General features: G+C 42.2%; 1 protein-coding gene across 1 annotated transcript in view; it reads right to left on the bottom strand.

Moving 5' to 3' along the window:
• Window positions 1–228: 228 nt before the first annotated feature.
• The window catches only part of myo3b (myosin IIIB), an 84,920-nt gene continuing 71,453 nt past the window's right edge, over window positions 229–13,695 (bottom strand). The window contains exons 33-36 of the mRNA XM_080785089.1: window positions 7,478–7,578; window positions 7,051–7,097; window positions 6,487–6,641; window positions 229–633 (exon numbers count right to left, since the gene is read on the bottom strand). Of these exons, the coding sequence (XP_080641215.1) occupies window positions 6,509–6,641; window positions 7,051–7,097; window positions 7,478–7,578 (281 nt within the window). The 3' untranslated portion in view covers window positions 229–633; window positions 6,487–6,508. The remainder of the gene's footprint in view (window positions 634–6,486; window positions 6,642–7,050; window positions 7,098–7,477; window positions 7,579–13,695) is intronic.

Genomic DNA, 13,695 nt, shown 5'->3' with positions numbered 1-13,695 from the left:
AGTAAGTCGGCCACCAATAGGGTTGAAATATTGATAACCAATTAAAGCTGATACAGCTGCATGTACAGTAACAGGTATAGTTGATAATACATTACATACCAGTTTGTTATCATCCCCAGAAACTAATGTGATATTTAAAAGAAAACATCCACACAAGACAAGATGTAGCAGTCAAATTTTTCAAAATTTATAGCAAATATTTTGGATTTATAAGATAGCCACTCTTAGAGATTAATATCCATGTGCAGGTGGCTTGAGGCAAACTTCTTCAATATCTGTACAAGTAATCACAGAACTCCAGATTTCTATACAAATCAGTAGTTGAGATACAGATTACATTAATGAAAACAATTGTATATGTTGTAAGCAAAAACTAAACATTCTGCCCATAAAGATAACCAAGCATCATTATCAATCAGTGAAAAGAAAAGGAACATTAATTAATGACCATAGATTTACAATTAACATAACTTTACTCAGATAATACAATACAAAATTGAGATTAAAACAGTAATTTTACTCATTATAAAACAACAATTTACAAGAAATAAATCAATTATACAATACATGTTGAGTGCGCTGTTATAACAATTCCTTTTGGTTGTGGTCCAATTCAGAGCTGAAGAAGGCAATCTGTAGAGGAGAGAGAGAAATACATGCACAAGATGTTAAGTGCTTTACAGAGTTGAACCGACACAGAAAGCACTAAGCAACGGAGGGTGAGAGAAATGTCTCGCTTCCAGTCCGTCCCTTACGTCGTCCGTCAGTCTGGGAACGATCCCCAACTCTACGCAACGCAAGCAGCGCAAGCATCATTCCTCGACGCAAGCTGAGAAAAGTACCGCTGGAAACCGTAAACAAGATCGGCATGGATAGATCACATTGAAAGTTAAACAGGACAACATGACATCATCGTTCGAAGCACAGCTTTGCAAACTCGTCAGTGATTATCAGGCCTGGACTGGCCACTTGACGTAATGTCCAGTGGGCCACCCAATGAATGGGCCGCCCCCCCTTGCTTTAATATGTTTTGGGCCAGATGTCAGGGATGAATTTTTGACCCAGTCCAGCCCTAGTGATTATCAGGCCCGAACGGAATCCGAGGCTGCGGTGTTCAGACGAGAACTCAGCGGAATTACGCGGAGAACAGAGTGTGTACAAGCTCTGATAGTTGTGTATAATTTATCGTCTCCTATGTTTCCATTTGGTGACAATTTGGCAGTTTACAGACGCGACTAATAAACGCAACCGTTGCAGATGATCATCTTTATCCACCAGTAATGTCATGGGTCCTTTTCTCAGCTTCTTCAGTTGTGTATATTTGCATGATCTTGAAATCCCAGGGTGGTTTTGTTGACAGCCTGATAACTAAAGCTTAAAATAAACGCTGCTGTTTCACAATTATGAGGCCTTGACAAAGTTATTATTGTTATTCTCTCATCATTATATAACTATGAAACTAACCTTGCGTGCATTGTGTGTTTATCTCACCCACATCGCAAGTAAAAACAGACTCTGTCGAGGCCTTAAAGGCCTTGCAGCGTATTCCAAATATTTCTCATTTCTCACTCATCTCATCCCATTAATGAATTTAGCTTCTCATTTTATTCAGAATAATTTACAGGAGATTCTGATTTAGGAGAGAATTCACGCAAAATGCATAAGGCAAAGCCAACACTGCTGCATATAGCCTCCAAACTTCAGAGTCAATTGACAGTGAGAGATGCGCATTTGATTGAGTTGCGGGGCAATGCCACAACATGAACTCCTTTTTTAAACTTTCCATATCCGATGGACAGTTGGAGAGAAAAAAGGTTCCACATCTGTCTCATACAAGAGATAGAGACAGAGTGTGTCACAGTGTGTGTGTGTGTGTGTGTGTGTGTGTGTGTGTGTGTGTGTGTGTGTGTGTGTGTTTGTGTGCGCGTGCGTGCGTGAGTGTGACCGTGTGTGTGTGTGTGTGTGCGTGCGTGCGCATGTGTGAGCTTGAGAGTGAGGAGTGAGTGAGGGAGAGAGAGGGGAGAGGCGCTTGAGGCTACTGGGTACTTGAGCCGCTATAATGGTGTCTCGTATGAGAAAACATCTGTGAATTTCCTCAGTGATCTACAACAAAGTATAACTCAGAGCAGTCATTCAGCAGACCTTTGAAGTTGCTCTCTGACAGAAAGCTGCCATTGTTCGCAGCCCCCAACACAGAGAAACTCCAACTTTGGTCTCACTAATTTTCCCTGCAATGCGATACAACTCTCTCTCCTTTTTCCCTTCCTTCTAGCCTATATGAAGCCGGGGATATCTGCATATTCAAGAGCAAAGCCTTGGCAATGCGCAAGTCTGGCCTGGGGTCATGAAAGGCGGGACAGGTCATTTTACCTTCCCTCAGCCCACCCTGGGTGTGTTAATCCAGCCTTTAAGAAGGAAACTCTCCCCTTCATAATCATTTGCTAGAGCCTGCAGTGCTCTCCCAGGAACACTGCAGGAAAGATGTATCATATTCAGTATTCATATGGAGGTATCAAGGGAAAAACACCTAGGCTATCAGCCTTGTAGGGTCTGTGAAACTGTTAGAATTCTCTATTGAAAGCAATGTTCATATTAAATATCATATTTACTTCTCACTTCTTCAGTGGTAGAGGAAGTTAATGGTTAAAGAGGCTAACATTGAGAATGGAAAGCCATAGGTTTTGTTCCTAGCTATGATCCTACTATTGCGACAGAAAATACTATATTTTCTTCGCAGTCTTGCAGACACCCATTTGACAATGACCTCAATTAAAAGGTCATTTGGTGAAGCATTAGGTGATATGTTTGTATACCTCCTGGCAGTGTTAAAAACAACAGGCTTTCTGTCATGCATCCCGAACTAAGACAAGGCCGTGGTAATTCTCACACTGTTGCCCGTCCAGCGTTTATTCAATGGCAGCTGGTCCCACCATCTGGGAGAGCAGTGCCGAGGCAAAACAAAACAGGTTACACCTTTGGCCATGCCAAGTCTGTGAGGGCCCTGCTCAGTCTACAAACTGAGAGAGGCTAATCACAATTTCACGCTCTGATTTGTCAAATCCCGCTCCAGCACCGGAGGCATCAGAAACAAAAGGAAAAAAGGGGAAAAAAAGTTTGAAGTAAACAAATTTCATGGCATACAGGATAACATTTTGTTTTTACACAGTTTCTATTGTTCTGTGTAAGCCTTTCTCTGGTTCCATCCCTCTTCAAAATGAAGAAGCAAGTGTGAGTGGCTGCACTCCTTTGAAAGTGAAAAGGAAGCCGCAATTTTGAGCAAAGTATTTGGTCATTGCCGACATTAGAGGGTGGAAGCTCTATTCCCCATCCTGCATGAATTTTATATTCATGCAAATGCAAACAGTCCATAGAATGTCTGCAATAAATTGCAGGTGTGAGGAAGCAGAAACAAAAGCCAGTGTAACCCTAATGGCATCCCTTGTCATTAAGAGCCCTTTGATGTATGCACTCAACAGGCTCTTTTATCTCTCTCGCTCTCTCTCTCTCTCTCTCTCTCTCTCTCTCTCTCTCTCTCTCTCTCTCTCTCTCTACCCTGCTCAATCAGTTTCTTTATTAATGCAGTCTTTGGGTAATGTTCTTTTTGCTCAGAGCCCTCAACACATCTGACGTCTGATTGATACTTGTTCACGTCAGTCTCCTTTGGCATCATTCAGTCCATTACCTGACTCACAATGTGTATCACAATGTTATGGCAGGTTGATACCAGCTGAATGCATCGGTTGTCCTAAATAATATAGCAGAGGAAGCAGACTTACTGAAACAAATTATCTAAAGCAAATTTAGTCCTGAACACGAATAATTTCATTAAGGTAAAAACTGGTACGCTTATGTAGCAATACATGATAATATTTGAGAGTGGTGAAAATCGTAAGTGTGAGACTATACTCACATTTATATAAAATGCACATAAACTGCATTAAACAGTGTGCCTGAAAGGAAAAGGACTGTTCATGCGACATTGGTATTCAAACTTTCACTTTGAACTCAAAGGATATAGAAACACGACAATGTTGGTCTAATCGTGTTCTCTCTTTGAAGTGAAACATCACTATTAGGTGAAAAGGTAAGCGCACTTCAGTAGAAAATAAAAGCATTTCATTATGTGTTAAGGCTGCAGCTAGTGCAGCATCATGAATGTGGTTTGCAACTTTGGATAAGAAGGTTTCAGGCTTGTATAGCTGTGGTTTTAATGAAAGCACGGTGTTTGCAGCAAATAGCTGAAATGGTAAGAATAACACCAGCCGTAAGGCTGGCCACATTAAAGGAGCCCTCTCTCGTACCAGATGCAGTCAGTTTTAATGAGGAAAAACAAGACGGAGGTAGATTTAGGGAGAGGTATTAAAGAAAACACAGGTGGCGAGCCTCAGATGTTGACTTGACATAGTCTCTGCGCCTCAGTGTCCCACTGCTGAGACCTGCAAAGGCAGACTCACACTCCTGGATTCAGTTCATCATCTGAACACAGGATAGATGACAATTATTTCACAACATTTGCCGTTACAACACATAATCAGCTAACCAAGGCATTTAAAAACACACCTCTGCTCACCTCCTCTCAAGCTAAAAGCAGGCAATCAGCCAGGGACATAATTTGGCAGAGAAAAACAGGGAAAGAATCACCCACTCTGGCACCATATGTCACCACAGTCCAACCTTGTTATTCAGCCTAGTGAGCCTATTTGAAATTCCTCCCCATGGTAAAACATGGCCAAAATAATCAAGGGAGCATGATCACACTTAATTGATTCAGTGTACTTTTAAGACACACTACAGGGTGCTGGGGTGACCTATTTCAGACTATGCTTCAGAGGAACCAACTATCCCCACCAAGGGAGTAATGTGCAACGAGTATTCTAATTACTGGTGGATCTGTGGCTACAACCGGAGGTGAAACGCTTTTGAACTAACTTTGACAATGGACAGGCTGTTATTGCAATACTGCAATTTTAAATGGATTTCTTCTTTATACATAGTTAAAGCATGACAAATAATATACACTGCTTCTACATGCAAATAAGAGTTTATTCTTGATTTATTAAAATCTTTGAATGTGCTTTTAGGTTGAGCTTTGGAAAAGAATATTGTGCCTATAATGCTCACATGATTTGTTCTGCGCTGTAGGATTAACTGTTGTTCACTTCAAAGAAGATTTTTATAATTTACAGTACATTACCAATAACTTGTAATAACTATACAAATAAGTATAGGGCAACCCGATGTTTAGTACACGCCTTCTTTATTACGCGTGTCAACATTTCCTGTCTCTCTTACACCTTACACAATTATTAAGGCTTTTTCATGCATAGAACAAGAATGAATAATACACTGTCAATTGATCATGTTTAGATCGAGTGTGGTGAGTGAATATTCACCGGGCCTGACCCTTACAGTATACTGAGCTTTGTGCACAGGTGGCCACCTAGGGTTTCACCAAACCCACAGGGACTCCAGTGAACCTGAAACCGATCTGATGCCAGTCAGGGCTATCCAGGCAGGGCTCTAATGTTTTCCCCGCTGAGTATAAGGAGGATGAGATCTTCACTCATACCACCCTACTCTTCCTATTAAGATCAAAATCTCTTCTAGAGCCCTGGGGTGTCAACAAAGAGAGATGCAGTAAATGATTATGCAAATTGTAAAAAAAAAAAGGAAAAAAAAGGGAGAGAAAAAAAGGGGGGGAAAGAAGAAAAAAAAAAGAAGGCACTACAAATCAACTCGCCAGCCCTGTACCCGATACTTAATTTCTTCAGAGAAGATTCCTGTTCTTAGAGTAAATGCACTGGCTCGCTGTGTCTGTCTGTTTGGTGATTCTGGCATACAGGCAGCAAATCCTCTCTAACTACAAGAGATCCCACTGTAGGGCAACTTGTAAGGGGGAGTAACGTTTTCTTAGGCAATAGACATTATGCTTGAAAATAAATCAGACAGAGTTGTGTAGACATCGCAAAGTTTTCAGCGCCCTGCCTATGAGATGATGAACTCCACCCCACCCGCCGTGGGCACAACAGAAAATCTGATGCTGTGAATAGAAGCTTGGAATTTAAATGTTGTCCACGTGTTCTTTCTAGTCACAATACTCTATACTATATAATTTTGAATTAGTCTTCTCCTCCCACTGCACCACATGAGGTCACATTATCTTTGCTGTTCTGGTCATTGCTATTAATTTGTTACTTGTTTATGAAACATCTGAACCCGTTTGATGTTGTAAGGCAACTCCTGAAGTGCCAATAATACAATTAACCTATTACTTCTCAAGTGCAGATTGAGATCCAATTATAGGGCTATAAGATTTTAAGCAACTGCTAAAAACAACGCAGTGTTATTATTCACCACAAAAATGATATATATCACTTTATAACTTGAACATATCTCTCGTGTGTTGTGTCATTGTTACATGCTGTGCACACCACATCCGCTGTTCTTTGGAATGTCTTGTTTATCTGTCCGGTGCTGCTGTCTTACCGGCTGACATGGCTGTAAAGGTTCAGCTCTGACTGACAAGAGGCCCTCTAGACGAGGTGGGAGGGGGCCCAGCCCCGTAGTCTTCCTCTGGGATTGACTCCACAGTTGACAATAATTTGTAGTACTCATCCTCGCTGTCCAGCACTTTGACTTGACTGTGGAAGATGGGAAAGAAGATGGGGAAAAATAAAAAGTGGTATGTTACAACTGAGAAAATAACGGCACATCATCATCTATAACCCCGGAGGGGGACAAAATAGAATAAAAGAACAATATTTGCTGATGGGATTGTGAATTCTGACTGTTTCCAATCTTGTCGACTAAACCAGAATATCATTTATAGAACTAATACAAGTCAGACCATGAACAATTAAAATTAGCATGCTGACAAAGCCTTAATATGTAACCCGGTCTCTAACGACGCAGAGCAACTGCTCATGAAAAGCCTGGTATTTTCAGAACTCCATTTACATTATAAGAAAACAACTCCATTTCTGGATTCTTCAATTCCACAAAGGACCCGCTCTGTTTAGAGTTGCTGTAAGTAGGAAAGCAGTTATTTACCCAAGTTTCCTCGGCTTCCTCTTGCTCCCCTGGTAATCTAGAGTTCTCTGAGGATAGGGCCAAGAGCGCACAGTCAAAAGATGAGCAGAGAGTCATTAATTTTTAATTCAAAGTGATTTTGTGTTGAATGCGAGCAGATGCTGATAATATCAGAAGTCACAGCATAATTTTTTTTGATCAAAGGGCTCAAGTGAGCCTGATGAAGCATGCATCTTGCTCAGCTTTGATAAACCACATCAATTATTCACCGTGAAGGCAGACATCCTGACATGAAAGCAGCAGATAAAGAACATAAGCACATGTTCAAGACAAGAGGCAGAGAAACGTGGGGGCGGGGCTCCAGGGGTCTGGCACAGGTAGATTTAATTGTATTATCATCTGGAACCGAAGTCAAGACAAAGGCCTTTTATCGCCACTTTGAACTCACATTTAGCTGGTTATAGTAGATGCTGTCTTCGGGGCTGTTGAGCAGCTTGAGCTGCTGGCCCCGCCGGCGAGGGGTTCTGTGCTGTAGCTTCACCACTGGACCTGCAACAGAGGAGAACCACTGAGACACAGCCCAGAGCCATGGGGCATTGAGCTCCACTGAACAATAAGCACCACCACCACCACCACAATGACAACATCCAAACACAGTGAAATCCTCATAGTTCAAATAAAACAGAGGATTTTACTGCAATCCTCGTCTCAATGTGTTAAATTGAGAAGTGGTAAAACATGTACCGTATACATTTTAAAAAAATGACTGATGTAAGATTATTGCAATTGAGTGGATATGCTTTCCCAGTAAAATGGAATAAACTAGAAATAAATGTGTCCCTGCAGACAGGTGTCTATATTTACATATGAACATTTGCCAACACACTGCGGCTAAATTATACAAGTACAACATGTCTGTTGGTGGCATAGTGGTTAAGATGATTAACCTCCGGAACCACACATGCTCTTGTTGGCTTATTTACATCCTACCAACCACAAGACTTCCAGGTGCGTCTCGCCTAAATTATCTCCCTATCGGTCTTCTTCTGATTTTCTCTCTCCTTAAAATAAGAAAAGGGGAGTATGCACTCCCCTTTAAATATAAATGTATATACTAATACTGCACTAATGTGGAATTGTATGCTTTTCATAATTTTGACTACCTGAGCAAAGAAAATAAAATCAATGCTGGGTTTCAGATCATACAAAAGTAGCCTTGAACTGTCTGGAATAGCTCAGAGATGCCATGACCAATGTTCTACAAACCACAACACATTGTATTTACATTATACTGAAAAGGGGGGTGGCATTTCTCCGCCCAGTGTCAAATGCTTGTTTAAGCAGAACTGAGTGAAAAGCAATCTGCACACCCTGCCTCAATGCCACCCACTGACTGGCTGCGTTAGTAAAGGCATTAACTTTGCCAGGCCAACAATGTTTTCTCCCAATTATCGTCAAAGTGAATAGAATTATTATTTATGCATCACGTCACAGAATGTGGAATATCACTATTGTCTTTAGAGATAACAAGTGAAGTTACGTGATCACCTCATTAATCAAACATAAGACAATTATGACATTTTCCACACTCTTCTATGAGAGCATTTCAAGATTTATTGCTTACAAAAATGTTTCAAAATCCAGACACCTTTACAAGGAAGCATCTATATTTAATGTTAGATAACGTTTCATCTTCTTCGCACTGCATTTTCAGTGAGACAAGGCATTCCCTCATCATCTTCCTACCTTGGCTTCCCAACCTTGACTAAAGCTGCATTTGCTTTTTCCATCTCACTTTGAACAGACCTCATCATCACATCTCAATCCTCTATACATCAAAGACCAGAGCCCCTGCCACCGCACCATCTATCCTCTGCTTTCTTCGTGTTATCCAAACCAGCATAGGTTTACTAAATTTAGACTTTGGTAATGCCCAGAAAGTTCCTAGCAGTTCTGTGATATCAGCTTTACTTACTGTATATGCTTCAGTGCCTTAAGAGGTTTTGTTAACAACATGCACTGTACTCCTTGGTATGGCAGTTATTTTCTCACTACTATTTAGGGATGTGTGTGTGTGTGTGTGTGTGTGTGTGTGTGTGTGTGTGTGTGTGTGTGTGTGTGTGTGTGTGTATTAACGGGTGTGAATTGTCCCAAAACGTGACACATTGTTTGTCTTGGGTTATAATACCGGTATAATAACAATGTAGTATGCAACTCATGTGCAGGATTTGTCACGTCACTGTATATTTCCATCTGCATTGAATCCATGCTAAGTATCAGGGGCAGTGTGCAGCTATTCCGGGGCAGCACATTGTGGAGCAATTAGGGACTATGGGCCAGATTCACAACGCCGTTTACGCTCATGTCGTGAGCGTACGGACATTTACGAGCATTCCCACATTACCTGTGGAATCATTTGAACTTGACCGTAAAATCGTTGGTCGTAAAACCCACTCATTTCCAAGTCAGCTCGGAGGGTGGTGTACCAGTGATCAAGGCATGCGTATATTTATTTAGAATGCTTTAGTCTTCATGCTGAATCAATTAATAATCCACAAACCTCAAATACAATGTGTAGGCTATGTCCCCAACATTGGTCAGTACATAAAAAATGAACCTATATACATATAGCCGAAATAGATCATGTGTCGCGCAGCTTGCGCTTGTATGCCTATACCATATGCATACATTCTATAGTTCACACACATGACGGTCTGGCAGACAGACAACAGACTGACAGTCACTACCGACCCGAGAAGGTGGACTGTCGGCGGGCTGACGGGACGAATCATTTCAATATGACGACATCATGAAATGAACCATTCATACTGTAGCTTACCTCTGACGAAAAGGATATAGAGGCTACCCGCCGTATGGTTGAAAGTTTAAATAGTCGAGAACAAATCCATTCCCCATGCCATTCAGACAGACGACAGTGAGATGATAGTAATCTAAAAGACGGACTTCCCCTGTGGTGTGAGTGAGCAATTGTCCAATAGAAAAGGCTTTTATAATATAATTGCCCAAGTATAGCCTTGGTCCTGATGTTGAACTAAAATAAATAGGCCCGCAGTGAGAGCTTATCATTTATAACGTTCAGTCATTTGACATTGCGAGTGCCTGTCAAAATCAGCTGATCAACCTAAGTCAGGGGTTCCCAAACTTTTTTGGACCAAGTACCCCTTTTGGGGTAGATATTTTTCCAGGTACCCTCTCATCCTCGCAACACGGATAACAATATATTTACAACCACAAGCAGTGTTTCCGGCAGGAAAAAGCTTTGGCATGGTGCTGGGCACAGGCCGCAATTTTGATTAATTAATTAATTAATTTGATTCATTAATTAATAAGATTAATACATTAAGATTAATTTGTATTATTGCTCTTGTATTGCTATTGGAGACACTGGGGGACACTGGGCAGGCACTGAGGAGGCACTGGGGAGACACTGGGGAGGCACTCAGGGGCACACTGGGGAGACACTGGGAGGCACACTGGGGAGGCATTGGGGAGGCACTGAGGAGGCACTGGGGAGACACTGGGGAGGCACTCAGGGGCACACTGGGGAGGCACTCAGGGGGACACTGTCTAAATGTAGACGTCTAAATGTAGACGTCTAAATGTAGACGTCTAAATGTACTTGACATGAAAAAGTTTGGGAACCACTGCTTTAAACACTTTAGCACTTTATGAACATGAACAAAATAGATGGGTCCCCCCTGGAACTCCCTCAGGTACCCCTGGGGGTCCCCGGACCCCACTTTGGGAACCACTGGTCTAAATGTATACAGACGTCTAAATGTAGACGTCTAAATGTAGACGTTTAAATGTAGACGTCTAAATGTTGACGTCTTAATGTAGACGTTTAAATGGAGACGTCTAAATGTAGACGTCTTCTTTTCTTCTTTCTTCTTCTTTCTTCTCTTATGGGGGTCCCTGGCATATCTTTTCAAATGGGGGTCCACGGGATAAGTAGTGTCAATTTGGACGTCCTTGACATGAAAAAGTTTGGGAACCACTGCTTTAAACACTTTAGCACTTTATGAACATGAACAAAATAGATGGGTCCCCCCTGGAACTCCCTCAGGTACCCCTGGGGGTCCCCGGACCCCACTTTGGGAACCACTGACCTAAGTGATCCGACAGAGACACTTCGACATATAGACTGGGGCGCAACCCGGGGGGACCTTCTGTTTACCAAATGGCCCCTCAACCGACTCAGCTATGGCTGCTCCCAAAGTACGCAAGCAGACGTTCTGCTTGCGCAAGTAACTACAGTCTAGTTCCACCGCTCGGCGCTCACTTCACACAGGTGTGTTTTATTGATACAATACAGAAAAGGGTAAGAATTGATTCCGCCGATCATCCTCTCTTAACGACAGTTTCAGCAGAGGGGGAAGCCACAGACACGGCTAGTGTGAGAGCAGAAGTGGGGAAGAAAATAAATCACACTCATGTGAATTGTGGGGCGCCCAGTGTGGCTGCCACATGACGTCACAGGTCAGGCATGCTGATTGTTTTTGGTTTGCCCTTGGATAAAACAAACATTAAAGGTCTATAGACTTGGATGCCACGTGACGCAAAAAACTGCCAACCTAAAAGGACTCAGTACTCTACAGCCTTCGTAGAAATGTACTCAGAGTAAAAGTAAAAAATCACACCCGTGTGAAGTGTGAAGACGTAAAGGACACATTATGATGTAAATTTTCCCTTCATTGTCAATGCGTTTACAAAACAAACATTGAACTAAAGACAAACATTAAACCTGTGTATAAGGTTTAATGTGGGGTTTAATGCGCTAGCCCCTTTTTGAGGGGCTGGATTGGCGGTTGTCCAGATCCTCCGATATATGCCCATATATGGAAATCTCAATATCATGTCAGTCTTGTCAGAGTACAGACTGCTGATGTCATAGTCTGGTCTCCAAGTACTATGATAAGGATACTGCACTAAGTACTCTGACAATGGGTACAACAGGTTATCTGGGCAATGGGTGCAATGAGTCAGAGGTCAAATATACATACATATTGAGATCAGCATGCACTATTATCAGACACAATACAAACTATCAAATGCACATACAGATTTTCAATATGTTTTCAAATGTCAGAAACAAAAGAAATAGTAGCCCCAGGGGCCACATCAAAATGCACATATATGGAGATTCGGGGGGCCCTGATATGCCTACAATAGAACCTATTCCAAATTCAGTCCAGTGAGGTTTCTACATCATCAACTCCAGCTTCTGAGAAAAGGGTTAAAACTGCAGATAAAATGCAAGTTTTAAGAGCAAGCCGCTGAGAACAGGCAAGACCAGGCGAGTGACACTGAAGTAATAACCATGCAGCAACGTGTCGCCAGCAAGATGTTCGGCTGCTGAGACCGCCAGCGACCCCACAATAAGTATTTTTGAAATGCAACAAATTCAACAATCATGGTGCTAATTTGACATGCTGAGTTCCTTCTGCAGTTCAAAGCGTGCAGTGGCAATCCAGCTTGCACTGATTCACCATGCAGCTGCAGCTGAATCAGTCCTAGGGCTGATATCAGGTATCATGCACTCTGTCTTTTTATCACTCCCCAGTCGAAGAGAAAATAAAGTAAGGAATTAGCACAATAACTCAATTCATCAGAGTTAAATTAACTGAGGATTTTACTTTGACAAAATATCACAGATTCCCATCCCTATTGTCAATTGTTGAGGGGCGCTAGCCCCTCCTATACACAGGTTTAATGTTTGTCTTTAGTTCAATGTTTGTTTTGTAAACGCCATTGTGAAGAGACATTTTACGTCATAATGTAACTCACCACGGGCGGCGGTGATTCAGGGGTAGAGTGGCCGGATGGTACCCGCAAGGTTGCTAGTTCGAGCCCGGGCTCCCCCAGAGTTAGTGTCGAAGTGTCCTTGAGCAAGACTCTGAACCCCAAATTACTCCTGATGTGCTAGTTGTGCATGGTTTGATCTATGTAAAGCGCCTTGGATAAAGGCGCTATATAAATACACCATTTACCATTCATTTCATTACGTCATATTGTCTCTTTATTGTTAATGGCGTTTATTTTTAACTGTATATTTATATTAAGTTTGACGTAACTTTCATGATTCTGACTCCTAACGGCATTCACTGCAAGTGAACCACACAGCACAGACTCCTTGATGGACATCTGAGGAGATGCTTTCTGTGTTGGTCTCAGACCTTCCACCATGAATTTTAAAAAAAAGAGGATCTTGCAGTTGTTCCAGAAACCTACTCTACTAGTGCAGCCCTGGAGAAACAACGCAGGGGTTTTCAACATGACCATTTATCCATCCTGACCCGCAGCCATTAAAGCATGTAGCAGATCAGAGAATGGGTCAGGCTTCCCATCTCCGCCTCTGTTTGGGAAATCACTGCCATTTGATCCAGGCCAGCCCCAGAGGAATGCTGTTCCTGAAGATATCTTACAGGCAACACAGGCTGCCAAAGCAGCTTCTGGCATGGGAGTCCTGTTTGGACCCAGGCAGGCAGATCTTGGAGAGGGTCAGACAGTGGCTTACACAAGGGCTGCTAAATGATCAAGGGTAACGTCTGGTGTTTTGGGGTGGGGAAGGAATAATGGTCAACTGGGAATACAGAAGCGGTGGAATTCAAACAATATTGATTCCTCCCCATCAAAAGAAAGCCT

This window comes from Protomyctophum bolini, assembly GCF_963924005.1.
Source record: "Protomyctophum bolini genome assembly, chromosome: 16".
In the NCBI taxonomy this organism is placed as follows: Eukaryota; Metazoa; Chordata; class Actinopteri; order Myctophiformes; family Myctophidae; genus Protomyctophum; species Protomyctophum bolini.
The sequence above is the reverse complement of the archived record's forward strand: the minus strand, read 5'-3'. Positions and strand labels throughout refer to the sequence as shown.